General features: G+C 36.5%; 2 protein-coding genes across 10 annotated transcripts in view; both read right to left on the reverse strand.

The window, feature by feature from the left end:
* Window positions 1–4,441: 4,441 nt before the first annotated feature.
* On the reverse strand, window positions 4,442–6,279 carry NMD3 (nonsense-mediated mRNA decay NMD3 family protein). The gene has a single exon (XM_006849873.4). It carries the CDS (start codon window positions 6,256–6,258, stop codon window positions 4,717–4,719), a length of 1,542 nt encoding a protein of 513 aa, XP_006849936.1. The 5' UTR covers window positions 6,259–6,279; the 3' UTR covers window positions 4,442–4,716.
* Window positions 6,280–10,766: 4,487 nt separating this feature from the next.
* The window catches only part of LOC18439716 (protein PIN-LIKES 3), a 29,722-nt gene continuing 23,915 nt past the window's right edge, over window positions 10,767–16,573 (reverse strand). For 6 of the 9 annotated variants that reach the window (XM_088862740.1, XM_088862746.1, XM_088862747.1 and 3 more), the window contains 7 exons: window positions 15,925–16,046; window positions 15,449–15,709; window positions 14,396–14,476; window positions 12,774–12,874; window positions 12,342–12,394; window positions 11,742–11,927; window positions 10,767–11,244 (listed from right to left, as the gene is read on the reverse strand). In XM_088862740.1, the coding sequence (XP_088718866.1) occupies window positions 11,120–11,244; window positions 11,742–11,927; window positions 12,342–12,394; window positions 12,774–12,874; window positions 14,396–14,476; window positions 15,449–15,709; window positions 15,925–16,046 (929 nt within the window). In that variant the 3' untranslated portion in view covers window positions 10,767–11,119. Of the gene's footprint in view, window positions 11,245–11,350; window positions 11,433–11,741; window positions 11,928–12,341; window positions 12,395–12,773; window positions 12,875–14,395; window positions 14,477–15,448; window positions 15,710–15,924; window positions 16,047–16,573 lie in introns of all 9 variants that reach the window. The other 3 variants (XM_088862743.1, XM_088862749.1, XM_088862745.1) reach the window with 1 other exon arrangement.

Genomic DNA, 16,573 nt, shown 5'->3' on the forward strand with positions numbered 1-16,573 from the left:
ACTGCAATCTTAGGAATGTGGACACCATGAAGTTCTAATATCTCCTATCTCGCATCTTTCTCTTGATGAGGTAAACCATCGATGGGAGGGAGCGGATTAAACCAGATGTCACATGCTTTGTAACTTTTTTTTGTCCATGGAGTCTATTTAAAATCAGGTCAAAGATGATGGTTGCCTCAAATGAGTGACTTTCTGCCCTTATCTCAATGTCTGATGCTGATTAGAAAATTACTGGCATACTCATCTCCACGAGGTTCTAGGATAAGTGCCGGAACATAATGGCAACCACAGCTCCTACATTTGGCAATGTTGAAGGTCGTTTGACGGTGACAAGAAATCTATTATTGGGTACCTCTACAAAGGGATTGAGAGACTGAAGGCCGTTGCTTAAGAGGCTTGCTCCTTTCAGAGTTGATGGAGGACAGATGGATGAGGTAGTTGGGCAAACCGATTTACTATGAAGGTAAATGGCCCGCAGCCATTTAGAGCTTTCAACATTAAGAGATCTAATTATGGTTTTGATGATGATTCACGCGATTAATCATGGTGTATCGTCTTCATATCTGCATTGTCTAGGTTTCTTCAATCCTGACTATAACTATTTAAAGCCATATTCCCCCAAGATCATAGAAGGGATGAAATTCACAAAAGAAAGATTTGAGAGAAATAGGACAAACAAATTAAAGCTCCAAAGGATATAAAAATCAACCTTATTCGTTTCTTAGCTTCCCTTGTACTGGAATGCTAAAGAGACATTTTCAACTAACAGTGCCAAGTTATCTCAGAGTAACATTGATCCAGGCTAGCTCACAAGTCCTTTCTTATTCTCATTTCTCATCATTTTATTTTCATATTAGTTGGGGCATTTCTCAGCTAAACAGTGAAAGTTATGACATTAATTAACTGCACTTCAACAAAGCGTAGTGCTGAAAGAGCTCGGTTAAACTTGTTTTCGTACAAATGTGAAATCAGAATACATTCTAGAGGATGTATGCCCCTAAGAGGAATATATTGACTTCTCTGAGGTTTCAAAAATTCGTTTGCATCAATTACAATTTGAACCTCCAAAACGGGTGGCTGAGGGAATCAAGGACAATGAATTACAACCTCTCGCATATTTATAAGGGATTGTCTACAAAGAGACCATTTGCCTTTTCTACAAAGAGGTCACAACTATTCTCACATATTAGATGTCCAATTGGATGGCTTGGGGTGAGTCGCGAAGTCTGAGAATTTTTTTTTGGAACTTTGTGCCTAATAATGACACTCTAAAAACCACCCATTTTGAAATCTGAGACCAGAATGGTTGTCCTTCTTGTACAAAAGGTATATGGTCTCTTTGTAAACAATCACTATTTATAAATAATACAACTTGGTGATTAGTGGAACTGGAGGATCAATAAGAAGACATTACCAGAAGCATTATGTGACAAAGAAGGTGTGAACCATTAGGGATAAGGAGGTGATCAACCAAAGCGGAGGAAACAATTTGAGGAGTTGTAATGTGCAAGTACGTGTGGAGGGAGATTGGACTAGGAGATGGGAGAACAAAGGTGATGATGGTGATTGTAAGGCTAGTGTGTTGCCACTAGATGTAGGTAGGGCTGGCAAGGTGCCAAGCCGGCCCTGGCCCTGGCCCAGGTTGGGTGGGGCCTTATAAAACACAAAATTGAAAAGAAAAAAGGAAAACATAGGGCCAGGCTTGTCAATCGTGGCCCTAGTCTGGCTCAGTCTCAGGTCATGACGGTCCAGTCCTTGCCCGGCTTGAGGGCATATTTTGTGGCCCAAGCCCTAGATTTCAAGGCCAGGTTAGGCTACCTTGCCCATTGCCAGCCGCCCTAGATGGAGACACTCACACAAGAGAGCGTGAGCCTGACTCCACCAGCAACAGTAGGGTGAGGCAAGCTCCAGCATGGCCTAACCTTAGAGACTTTGGACTCAGAGGAAGGTACGACTCCTTACTCAACCAATGGTTCTCAAGATACCAAACCCTAGACATGTTTCTCAACCACTTGGTCCACTTCATCAATGGCACAACAATGATCATGATGACAGTAGTTGGAATGATTTAAGCTCTCGTTATTCAATTTTGTGTAAGATAGTTTGTTTTGATATATGTACTTATGTTTTTCACATTTGATTGTTCCTATGGATGTCATTATTGGAATCTACTCCATTTAGATTGTGAAATGGATGTGCAATACCCATATTGGAACCGAACTATTAATATTTCGGTGTTTTTGATAATTACATCAACATCAGCAATGATGTGGTCTACTACTTCTGCATTTTATATGCCTTGTTTAGACTTTCCAACATCCTTACAGCTGAATCGGTAGGAACCGGTCCAAGTCACTAATCTGGACCAGTTCAGTTAGCCAGCAGCCACCAGTTCAGGAACCAATACCAGCTTAGTGACGACAATGCAGTTTGGAAGGATACGCCTGGAGGACTGTTACACACCCTTGCAATTTCAATTTGGTCCATTACTAAAAGAGAGTGACTAATTATTTTGACTAATTACTTTGGTATAGTACATGATAACTTGAAACTCAGTAAAATAATTCTAAGATGTTTTGTCTTCCGTCTGGGTCAATAAATAAACAAGACAGGAAAGTTGCACTGGTTCTAATAACAAAAATTGACAACTTCCTCTTACATTGGTCAAATTGCTTGAGATTAGCCAATGAAATTTGTGACAGGAGAAGAGTAATTACCTTATAAGACAATGGATCTCTTGTGCATTTCTCGGATTAAAAGCAGCTACATTTATCGCTGCAGGGGCATTCACAGTTTAAGATGGAAGCTACGACACAATTGATGTGATTCATTTATTTTGATTTAACTGCCACATCCTATAAATCCTAAACAATGCTATTTCTAATAGGCATACCTTTTTGTCAGATCCTTGAAAATCTATACTCATCATCAAAATCGAATTATGAGCCTTCTAATTTTTGCATATGTTGGAGTTGATTTTCAATAGGTTTTTTATTTGTAGAAGTATGGAAGGGTACTTACGGTATTTTTTTTAATAAATACCTCATTATGCTGTACTTTGGATTTTTTTTGAAATGACATTTGTGAAGTTCTTTCATGATATACTCGTTTATTATACGGGGATTCATTTTTATTGGATCTATGATCCATCCAACTCTTTCCCTAAAGAAACCTAAATGTTTTTAAATGTCCACCCCAATTATCAACATAGGGATCTACCCCATGATGTTGTTCCTTATGCTTCAGCTTAGTGGTAGGCATGCCATTTTGAGTGATGGTGGTCTAGGATTTGAACCTTTGAAATCTGTCGAGAAAGGCCCAAACAACCTGACCTAGACTTCGATCTAATTTTTGTCTCCTAGACCTTGGCTTATTGGTACAGATATCAGTTTGGATGAGAGAAGAGCGAGGTCAAGGGACCCTTGAAGTTGTGTAAAAGCTCCATTTATCAACAACACTTAAAATGTATCGATCCTTGTTAAATGGACCAATCCCTTAAATCAAAAGGGTTGTGGGAAAAACAATATACTTGAAAACCAGATCTCCAGGACTTCTATTGACCATTATTATCCTAGGAAAAAGGAAGACCTCTCCTAATTGAAGTTTGAGTATACAATGTTGGAGCTTTCCTCACTCAATCTTCTTGAATCTCAGGTGGTTTCCCTGGAAATGAGTAACATTATCAGAAAAATTTATGAACCATTGGGGTTATTCCTAGTTATATGACCAATGTCCTCCATAACCCAAAGATCTCAAAGGTTGTCCCCCGCTTATTTCCCACTTAACTGTGCTTTCCCACAGTCACAACCTCTTAATCAAACAAAATAGGGTTTATCAATAGCTCCATTTTCCTAGAGGTTATAATGCAAGCTTTCATTAGAAATAATCAAGTGGCTGGCCAATTTAAAAGGAAATACCATATTTGTAGCATCAGCATCGCAAATATGGCTAACCTGAGAAAAGAAGCCCTAGAATATGATAAAAGCAAATGAAAATAAACATCAAAGAAACATCAAGTACCTACATGAACTTCAAATCTACAAAAATATTCCAGTCCAACCATGGAAGGAAAGTAATGGAAAGCAAATTAAGAAATATACAACAGCAACGAACTCAATTGTTATTTGACAATTTTAGTGCTAACACAAAGTAAATTTTTCAATCCCTTTGGCGGTTTGCATTCTGGAGTTTGAGAGTTGTATTTCTTTCTTTATTACTGCTGATAGAAAAGAAAATCTTAAGATGGTTATTATTTTCCCACTTAACAATATGTAGTAGAAACAACCATTGAAAATACCAAGTGGATCATATACAAATTAGGAAGGAAAACAAAATCAGCTTCAAACACATAATTGGAATGAAAATCAACCTCCAAGAAACAACAGGCCCTCTACTGATCTTTCATTATTTCACTAACTATCACAAAGAAAGAACAAACACATGCTTCAAAACTCTATATTCATAGATGACTCCATATTTCAACACATAAGAGATCAAATAAACATCATTACTTAAGAAGAATATTCTGGTGAACTCATCAGCAGGTCCTCACATACCAAGTCAAGAAAAGCCAAACACAAAAGACACTCATATATCTAATTAATAAAAGGAAAAACAGAAGTGAGAGAAAAAAAAGAGATTACATGGTGGAACCATATAATGATCAAAGATCATATATTCATATATGACACATGAGACAACCATGCTTCTCATAAATTACTCAACCATGTCATTATCATCATCCTCATCACCATCATCTTCATCATCAATAGTGAGATCAGCCAACAACTCTTCCAAAGGAACAGAAGGAAGATCATCCCCATCAGCCATTGAAGTTGTCTCAGACCGAGCATAATCTGTGTTCCTATACATTGAAACCTTTGACCGCATCTCAGGATCCTCCTCCAACTCTTCCAAAAATCTCTCATACTCCATATTTCTCTTCGCCTCTTCACCTTTCACCTTTGCACTATTCTCCACCTCCATGGGCAAGCTCTTGAGCTTCCATGGACGGGCTTTTCCTCTCTTCTTCTGCCTCTTCTCCTCATAACTCTTCTTCACCAAAACCACATCAGGAAGACTAAATCCTCTGTACTTCTCCAAGTCCAAATCATTAGTATTTGCCCCATAAAGATCATAACCAAGTGCATAATCGCCAGGATTCAATAGATGGCCAATATGGGTTTTTATAGTGAAGATCAAATCATTCTTTCCAAAATCTGATGCACGAGCAACCTGCGCTTCTCCTAGAGAATATTTTGTTCCACCCACATTTGTCACCATAGTCTCTAATTCAACATCCAAAACCACATATTCAACTAGCTGCCTACTTGTTAATAAAGGCCTAAAGGGGCTCCTCCAATATTGGTTTGCATCCAAGAAAGTATGCCTTAGAGTAAATGGGTCAAGAAGTATAATGTTATTGCTAACTTTTGAGCACAAAACAAGAGGACCCAAGTTCCCCAAACTCAAAGAAACCTTCGGCGGTAGACAAATAAGATCTTCTCGACAAATTGGGCAAATTTCGACAGAGAAAGTATACTTATAATTGTAATTGTTGCTCTTGATGTCATGTGAAACCAGCTGCTTATCGTTACGGGTCTTTGTAGGAACAACATTACCCAAAAAATCAACAAATTTCACCGCATGGCTCCTGTTTCCGAAGAAGAAATCAATGCCCATATGGATTTGCTTTACGTTTATGGCTTGAACAGCTGCTCCATGCCTCAAAATCACCTGTTCCAAAAAGTAGAAGGTCCTTCTATGGGGTACATGTTGTCTTAACTGAACAGATGCCACCCATTGATCTGGATTAGCCTGAACCCTAGTACAAGGTTCACACATGTGCTCTTGTTGAACAAATTCAACAGTATAGGCTTGTTCTAGGATTGCCCCATTAAGAACCTCCTTCTGAATCTTCAATTTGACCTTGATTCTCTTAGAATGGGGCTCAGTCCAAATGAATTCAGCATTAACCAGTCGAACCCTATTCAAATTCTTCAACCTTTTGACGCAAAAGGTTAGCAATTCTTTCGATTCGAGCTCAGCTTTGACCCATGTCTTTGGGGGTTGGAGATAAGAGTTGCATTCAGGACAATGGAGAATTATAACATGTTTTTGCAGACCCTCTGTGATGTCAACTTGTGATCGAAGGCAATTAACGCACATATTTGCAGCGTTTGGGACCATGGAAATACCGCATATGCAACAGAGGACGCGACCTACGGTTTGCTGGACAGTAAACATACCTGCCGCCATTGATGACTCCTGGAGAAAAGCTTGGTACGGGGCTTCGTTTTCAAGGAAATATGCAACCTTGGAATCCCTCTCCCTCTCTCTCTCTCTAGATTCTAAACTTTGAGGCTTTACGTTCAGGGAAAGATGCAATATCGGGTCTCTCTATGCAAGGGAAAGGAGAGGATTTTCTCTCTCTAAGATTTCAGAAGCTCTCCCTTTCTAGATTCTAATCTCTGGGACTTTGATTTTAGGGGGACAAAAAAAAAACCCTTAAATTTCTCTCTCTCTAGGATTATGAGAAATGGAACTTGTATTCTCTTTGTTTTGATGGGCTCCGAGCCTTAATGGCGTGAAGATTTGCAGGCTAAATAAGAAAAACCCTAGGGTTTCTCTCTCTCAATAGGGAGGATGTCATCTATAGGAAAAATGAGCAATTTTATTGCCATCGATTTTCAAGATAATATCAGAAATACTCTACAGGTTAAAAATCAAATTCCAATACATGTACAAAAGTATGACTTGGTAGCCCAATGGGGTTCCACTTGGTTATTTGTCAAATTTGTACAGCGAGAGACCATATTATGATTCTCATGATTAAAAAATAAATAAATTATGAGCATCAGTGTTATAGCCGTCGATTCATTTGCTGGGCGGTGACGGGAAGAGGAACCGCAGGAGTGATCCAATTGGCGCCCTTCACCGTCGATCTATTAATTTGACGGCCATATAATGCCTTTGATCATATAAATCATAGTTTTTAATATAATGCGCGTTGTGGATCCTAAATAATTGAGATAATGATAATGCAGATGATGATCAGTGGTTCCCTGTGCCCTCTCATCGAAATGGAGGGTGCAGATATTTCATCATGGCGAAATACAACATTTGCTCTCATCGGAAGCACTGACACTGGAGTCGTTTCTCATCGTATGGTGCACACCATATCATCATCAACAATACACTGGAGTCGTTTTTCATAGGATGCTGCAAATTCTGCTCACACCACATCAATCAAGCTCAACAAATCACACAAGTACAAGGCCTTGTGGCTTATAAATTCTCCTTTTTTTTTTTTCTTTTTTTTTATTTATTATGGGGGGGTGAATGTTTCATGAGGCACCCACATTTAAAGTTTAAACAATCAAAGTAAAGCGCACAGACAAACGTTTGTCCGGAAGATGTAATTTCAATATCGAAACCTTAACGCCTCGCCATGTTAGCTGCCGTGTCCCCAATCCTCACCACATTTGCGCTCGTAACTTACTTTCTTCTTTCGAGGGATCTATAAACAATTGAAAATGGATGGCACAAGATGCATAATGACACTTTTTTATTTTGCCCTCAAAATCGAGATGACCAAATGTAGAATTTTTCAACATAGAAATAAGCCAAATAACCTTTACCAACAGTTTGTTGAGGAGCGCTTCACTTATTCAATAAAAGTTTAGTACTTGTTAAAATTTTTTTCATTTGTTTCAAGGATGAAGGTTTTATAAGGTTCAGGCCCTATGAAAATTAAATAAAGCCGCACCTCATATTATCACCCGGAAAGCACTTTTAGCAATGGAAATCTCCATGATGGCTCTCCAATGCCCACAATAACATTTGAAACTCAAAAAATAGCAATAAAATTTGAAAATAAAAAAAAAAATACTACAGAATTTGCAGATCTGTGAATACTTATTTTAAAGCGAACTAAACAGTTTAAGACAATTTGTTATAATATAAATTATTTTTAAAGCTTGGAATTCTTTTTTTTTTTTACAACCATAATGTTCAAGCCGAGATGATCAATGTAAAGTTTTTTAGTTCTTGAATTACAATTTTTGATGAGGTATGAAATAAGGTTTCACTTATTTTGATAGGACTACAACGCTATCAAACCATTTTCCTTGTTTAAAGACACCTTCAAACTAATAGAACTTTACAATGAATTCCTTTTTATAAGATGGTCACAAATCAAAGTCAAATACAACATTAATAGTTATAATCACCCCTACTTGTCCAAAAGAAAAAGTTATAATCACCCCCCAGATATGAATCAAGCTTCTGATGTACTGTTTACTTTTTCTGAAGTTAAGAAAAGTTTCACTTGGTGTTAAAAGAAGGAAACATCTCAGCCAACCGATTTCGCATTTGATAACTCGTTCTTTCTGACCTATGATTACAAAAGGTAGCAGCCTCATTATATACCTTATAAAAATTTACCCATCATCAAGGAGCACTGATATAAAGAATTCACCATATCCTCTTAAGAAGCTTTTAAAGATGTCATTATGGGCAAAATCTAGTTTTACTAGTAAGTTTCACAATTGTCTGCAAAATAGCACTTATCCAAGAAGAAAAATATGAGGTCAAAATCTCAAAAGAGAGAGAGAGAGAGTGGTAGGGAGGCAAAATAGTTTTGGCAGTACTTGAATCTAAATCTTAACATAGGAATACATTTAGAATGGCAGATTTAGGGAATTCTTTCTTAGAGAAATTTGAGAGAGAGGAGAGATGAACTCTTTGATAAAATAATTATGCTCCACACATTATCGTTGTGATTTTTTATTGTATATATAATTGTGATACAATGGGATAATGAACACTTTCTTATCTTGTTACATTCTATCAGAAGGAAAAAGCAATACTTCTATTGTTGCCTTTCCAAAACTATGATTCTTAAATTTTGTTTTTATTAATTCTAATCCACGATCGACTTTAGGGAGAATTACACCTATACGGTAATATTTTTGCAGCATTAGTCTAGTTATTCCCACATTAACGCGGAGGTCTTATTCTCTCAATTTTCTTTATTTTTTACATTTTTCCGTAGTCCAATATTTGCAACTACTCTCTCTTTTTTTTTTTTCCTGGTTTGTAAAGCTATCTTATGAGTTGGAAGTATAAAAAGAGCCATTCCAATGTTCCAAACATTAGACTGCCCTAAACTTCACTTTGGCATTACAGATATCAGTAAAGTATCAAACTACTCCAAACTTCAAAATTCTTTAGTTTTAAACAGTCTGATTGTTATGACACTCGACTACAAGAGGTCGAAATCTGATATTTATGACACTAGACTACAAGAGGTCTGATTTTGAAGAAGAAGAAGGAGGAAGAAGAGGAAGAGGAAGAAGGAGGCGGAACATCAGACCAAGGGGCAAATTAAAAAAAAGAAAAATTACATACCAAGGGGCCAATTAAAAAAAAAAATTTACATACCAAGGGGCAAATTAAAAAAAAAAAAAATTACAGACCAACGGGCAAATTAAAAAAAAAAAAATTACAGACCAAGGGGCAAATTAAAAAAAAAAAAATTACATACCAAGGAGCAAATTAAAAAAAAAAAAATTACAGATCAAGGGGCAAATTTAAAAAAAAACCTAGACCTATTGTAATACTCACAAAGTATTTGTGTAAAGATACAATTCTCCGAATTTGATATATCTATTGGATCCTCTAATTTTTGAACAGCCAAATCTAAGTACTAAAAAACTCAAAAAATTTTAATTTTTCCGATGACAACTAGAATCCAAAATTTTTCCCAGGCAAACAAATATTTATTATTTTTTTTACCAAAAACACTTTGCTAGATTCACAGTATTACTCATAAGTAGATAGAGCATTTAACAAACAAAGGATAAAATGTCAAAAAAAAAGAAATCGATGCAAGCACTTATGTTTCACTAGCATATATCTAATCTTCAGTTGTCGACATCAAACGCCTGCAAATGTGCTCCCTAACTGTTGGGTTACCGTTGGAAACCCAATTGATCGCATTGAATGCAAATCCAAATTTAAATATTTTGTTAATCGCCACAAAAACTCCTTTCGAGAAATATCAACTCCTAGGTATAAAAGAAACGGTACTTAAAGAGAATTTACTTTCAATACGAAAGAACCATAATCATCATTGACCGTTAAATTTGAAATCAAGTGGTTGAGGATATGACATTGCTTAAGCACAATGTCCAGAATAAAATTTTTTAAATTTCTCAAATGTTGTGCTACACTTTTATTTATTGAATTTCGTATTGAATGGCTAAAAATGATTGTGACCTCCTTATACCAAAAATAAATAACCTCATATAGTAAACAACCCCAAATAAAAAACAACTACAAGTTGTAAAAAGTTCAAACTTGAATTCAGTTTGGCTCACGATCAACCACCCCTCCATTTCTTATGTCCACAGCTTTTGCATCATTATACATAGCAAAATTGTTTCATGTGGTGGGGACTGCATTTCTACATTTACAATCCTCAAGGTATAAAGCATCCATCTTGAAGATGGATGCAAATCGATTGTCCATCTAAAAACAATTAAAACTAACAATCCAATTGTTACTATAATAGAATTATTATTATAATTCTCTAAAATTTATTTATTTATTCATATTCATGATCTCCATTTTAGAGATTACATGTCTTTAAAAATTAAGTAAAAAAGTCCATCTAAAAAATAGACTTTTAAGAGCTGACTCATTTCTACGTGGATTCATAGAAACCATGTCCTTATGTAGTATAGATAGGACATTACATTATGTACACTGAATACAATATTCATTTATAAATAATAAGCATAAACATGTCTCGCTATGTTGTCTTTTTAAACCAGCGAACTAGATACTCCTGACTGTGTCAGTTTCTATGCAACATTCCATAATCAACAGAAAATTAAGAAAAGAGGAACTGCGAATACTACTGAGCAGAGGGACCCATAAATAGAGAGCCTGACAATGAATTTGAAGGGGAGCTCATGATAAGGTGAGCATACCCCTTGAAAATAATAGAAATAAGTTCCTAGAAGAATGAAAGAGTAAGAATAATCCCCATCTACCCTGATGGAGAATTCAAATTAAAAATATGACAGGTTCAAATAATAAATAAGCAATAATATCAAGAAACCAGGACCAAGAAAAAAGTGGACCACAAGGTAAGAGAGAGGATTGCCAATGCATAGGTCCAAAGGAAAATAATTGAGCACTCACTTTGGCCTGCACCAAACAATTGTGTCATGGTACCTGCCATTGTCACAACCATAAGCTTATATTAGTTCCAGAGAGACAGAACCAAAGCTATTCCAGGTGAGAAAAAGTTGCCACTTAGGGAAAGAGGGAGAGTAATGACCATTGCAGGTTAGAGCAATTATGAGGTGAGAACTAGGCACAGTGTGTGTGTGCGAGAGATAGAAGAGGGATGCGAAGTGCCCCTGCAAGAGACGCACTAACACCCATTGAGGCGAAAAATGCAGAGACATTGTGTGTGTGTGTGCGAGTGAGAGAGAGAGAGAGAGATTAATTGTAATTGCAGGTTGAAGCAGCCACAAGGCATAAAACATGTGATCACAGTGTGTGTGTGTGTGTGCATGTGCATGATAGAGAGAGCAATTGCCATTGTCGGTGGGAGCACTTACTCGGTGAGAAGCTCACACAGAGATATACTGAGCATTGGATGAGTGCACATGTGAGCACACACAGACACGAGCGAGAGAGAGAGAGAGAGAGAGAGAGAGAGATACCTATCGCCATTGCAGGTGGGAGCGCATACTGAGTGAGAAGTATAAATTTATACAAGGGATCAGAAGAAATCAGTCCAAGGTGACTTGCCAACTTAATTATGCCAATACCAGCGAGAGGAAGAAGGATATAACGCATGATTATGATTCCTATGATGAGATTGATGCGCATCTCTGACGAATTCAAACCTAAGAAGAAACAAAAGACAAGCATTTCTCACTACTTTTTTCTGGATAGGCTAAAAAGTAGCTGAAAATCAACCTTCTTAAACTCTAATACACTTTTTTTGAAATGCCAATTTTTTTCCAATAAAGAATCCGATAACTAAAACTTTGCATTGATTCTCCGATAACCTCTTTAAAGAGTGCACTATTTATCAGGGAAATTTTCCTTTCAAAATGGATAATATAAATTTCAGGAGCAAGGCTGCTAGTAACACTACCACCATCTCTCCATTATAGCAATAATCAAGAATACGTCTGGGGTATTTAGAGGAAGTGTTTTGATCAGTTCTATGGAAAACAGGGCCATTCAAGCCAAATTCTATTATTTCATAAGGAAAATGAACCTTTGAGATATGTCAAAACTTAAATCATTCATACCCTTCAAAAGATTCGCTCCCAAAATAAGGGTCAAGGATGGGATTGCACCTTCACTGCAAGAAAAGAAAAAGACAATAACACAACCATTAAAGAAGACAATTAGACCTCAAAAGAAAAAACTATAAGCCTAAGAAAAAGCTATAAGCCTAATGAATATAATGGTTAATTCTCTAGATCATCCTTTATAATCTCAACTGATTAATGAATATAGTTTATAATCTCATCTGATTAACAAATAAAGTCTAATAGAGAGAGAGAGAAAAGGGTGCATTCATCTAATGGGAAGCCGCACTTCCAGATGTTAACATGTTAAAAATACAGATAAAAGCGTTACCTTGGAATTTTAAGGATATAGAGTACCAACTTTGTCAGTAAGTAACAAAAACATAATATCTCAAGTCCAATGTGAAATTTCAGGGATAAAGTTGATACCCCAGCAAAGTAACAGCATCCTGGACAACTCGAAGAGGACCACTACTGCCGACAATTGTACTTCTGATCGGTGAGATTGCTCCAACCAAAAAACCAATTAACTATCCAAAGTAAATATATAAAATGGTCAACATTGAGAAAATTTAGATGAGCAAAGAATATAGGTTGGAGAGAGAGAGAGAGAGAGAGAGAGAGAGCAGCAAATTCATGGTATTAAAAATCTTTGAGCTGCATCTGAAAAAACATCTCAGGAGAACACCATCTTCAAGATGGGGCATGTTTAACAGTATTAAAATTGTTATGTGCATGAAAGCTGGGTTTTACAGAAAGGCCCGCATGAACTTCTTGACATCTAAAGGGTCAACAAAATTGAAGATAAATACATCAATGCAAGACAGAAAGGTATGATACATGCAGAGGCAGAAAAAATTGTACATAAAACCATGCTGAAAAAGTCCATCTCTGCTTCTCACACACACACCCACCCACATACACCCCCACACACACACGCACACACTCAGAAACAATCTTAAAAATAATTTTCACAGAGGCAAATCCTGGCACCTTTGCTGTATTGCATACTAGGGCAACTCAAAGAGATCACACATCCTAGAATTGACCTTTTTCCTGTTTCAGCCATGCAACCACTGATTCTACTGATATTCAATATGACTACACAAACATATGGTTGGTGTTTGCAATCACGGTCTAGAAATATGAAAACATTAATTCTGGCTTTGGAAAGAAAATGAGGACAAATTCGAGACTAGGTGATCTCTTGAGAAGTCCTCATGCCGATTCCTATGCTTAGCAGCCACTAAATCACGTCCAAGGCCTTCCCCAAAAAGGTCATTTAACTTTAAAGCTCTTTTGGGATTGGGTGCACTAGTGCTTTAGAATTCCATGCAATCTCATTAACTTTCAAGCAATTTAAGGCTTTTCAAGTTTATTTTAACATAAATATCAAGAAATGCCAAAGGTAAAATATGCAATAAGACTATTTACCTTTAGTACAAGGAGGTCATAATCATTTTCAGTAATTGGATATGAAATTGGGCATCTGGAGGTGTGCCAATAACTAGGGTCAAAGTTTCAAAGAAAATCTTTCAAACTTTGTGACATATCTGTAGTTGTCAAATTTTACATCAGACAGCTAAAAGTGATTATGACCTCTTTGTGCCAAAGGTAAATGCTCTCATAGTATACAATCCCAATGCCAAATAATAAAATATGTTTCATATCCAATAGAATCTCTGCAACAAGTACTCTTTGTGAACTAGATACCACGGGTTGCCAGTTCATGGCATCAGGACAGCTTGCTTGTTAAGTTAGTATTGTGAAGAGATGAAAAGGTATAGGAGCAATGCAAATTAAGATTCACGCAAACAAATTAAACTACAGAAAAAAATAGCACAAAGTTTTGCTTACCACATGGTCAAGAAGATGATCTGATTTTGATCAATCTTCATATTCATCCTTGTTTTCAAAATTTCTCTTGACTGGATGCTTTCTAAAAGTTTAATTACCAAAAATGCATGGCAGAAGCATCAAGATGATAATGCTGTCCCCATGGGAAAAAACTATACCAAAAAACAGCAGAAAACTAAATGTTGGTGGCTTACCACTGCAATAGTTGAAGGAGCTAACAATTTCTCCAAATGAAGATTGCTAAGCATGTTTGACACCCTTTTAAGCATTGGTGCCTGCATAGAGACAAAAAAACAGTTGCTTGTCATTAGGCAATATCTCACATGGTTGATAACCATCAGATTTGCAGTTACTTTCTTGTACCTCCATGATGAACTTCCAATAATAACATTCTCCAGTATAAAATGGTGCCCATCATATTTCATTCCAAAGCAATGAAATGTCATATCAAGGTTCCTCATGCATAAAGCATGATAGATACCAATTAAGAAATGATGCAGATTACAGAGTTCAGCCAATTCAGTCCCTAAATTATCTTAAATGGAATAACTGAAGAGTATCCAAAAGAATCTCAAATTAGAGAAGTAGGCTATAAGAACAACACCAATGGACTATGATAAATCATAGTCCATTTGGTTCACAACCAGATGGTGAAGCATAACGGGATGCACCCTGAGGAGTATTTCCTTTTCTGAAGGCTTTCGCATTTGGCCCACCGCCATCAATATGCTTGAATGATTATGGCCCTAATGGACTGTGGTTTTACATAGTTCATTGGATTAGCATACATTCCCCCCGAATAATGGTGAAGATGAACATGGGAATCTTTCTTCTAACAAGAAGGTGAGCAAAAGATTCTCACCTTAAGGTGCAGAAATCCATGCCTCACCAATATATTATTACTTAGCATGATAACTTCCATTAACCAATTCTATATCCTTGCAGAAAAGTTCAGGGAAGCATACATATAATCAAATGGAAAGAACGCATAACACATCTATACAAGAAATTTTAAGCCAAAGTTTAGATTAGTGGCATATATTTTCAAAAATTGACAATAACATAAACTTCACCAGGACTGCAGGATACTTAGAAGCAAATAGAACATACGAACAGGGAAGACATTTCATCATATATCCAACTAATTTTATTCTACGTAAAAAGATAAAAACATGATCAAATACTCATATATCAAACAATAATTGATGTTACAAAGCATGGTTGTGATTTAAGACAAGAAGACCCGCCTTCTGCTTATGAGGAGTTTCCGTACTTCTAATCAAAGATATTGTAATCTGATTCTCATTATGCACAGAGCTCAAGAGTCTTTGGCATGAACTTTCTCCAACCGCATGGCCATTTTCAGGCAAATTTGAAGATTCTTCAGGAAAACTGCACGTATATGTGCTCTCAGCTGCACCATTCGGTCCTTCAGTTTCATTAGTGCTTCCATTTGCATACATGCGTAAGATATTGTACGTATAAGACCAGATAAAAATGGCACCTATCTGAGATTTTCAAATCAAACAGAACATAGTAAAATTGTGAGAAAAATTAATACCATGGACTAAAACTACATATGCAAATAACAATGCATATGCTTTAACTCATAAGCTACACCAAAATGGTCTAGCAATATGCATAAGACACTCAAATAGTTTGTAACTTGATAATGCAAGGAAAAGGTCATTCGCATCACGATTTATTCAATTGAACATCATACCGCCATGGAAAGTGCTGCATAAGCATTTCCATAGGAATCACATGTATCAGCATCACCGAAAGGACTCCCTTGTTCTTGGCACAATGCTGGGACGATAATGAGAAGCAGGTTCCCCAAATTTCCTATTTCCATCATAAACAAAACACAGCATGGAACCATTTTATCATTAGAAATATACTCCACACAAAGAATTGAAGCCTAGAGAAATAAGCAGGTTCCCCAACGTTCCTATTTCCATCATAAACAAAACACAGCATGGAACCATTTTATCATTAGAAATATACTCCACACAAAGAATTGAAGCCTAGAGAAATAATTCCAGAACAACTAATTTCGTTAAGCAACGATGGTTTGTAATTGTGTTACATATATATATAGGAGTTCATACAAATTTATATTTGTAACAAATTTATGAAATGTCTAATTGGACATCGCATTTGAACATCTAATGGATTTTGAGTCCATAGATTCCATCACTGGACCACAACCCCATATTATGGAGACCAGACCCTCGTATATATCATATATATCTTTATAATGATAGCTGACCCCAAATAGTTGGGATAAGGCTCGGATGATGATGATGATGATGATATGATGATATAACTATATAATGATGATGATAACTTTAATATTACATACTTTAATA

Source organism: Amborella trichopoda, chromosome 3, assembly GCF_054954075.1.
Source record: "Amborella trichopoda isolate Santa Cruz 75 chromosome 3, AtrichopodaSantaCruz75HAP2 v2.0, whole genome shotgun sequence".
NCBI classification, from domain to species: domain Eukaryota; kingdom Viridiplantae; phylum Streptophyta; class Magnoliopsida; order Amborellales; family Amborellaceae; genus Amborella; species Amborella trichopoda.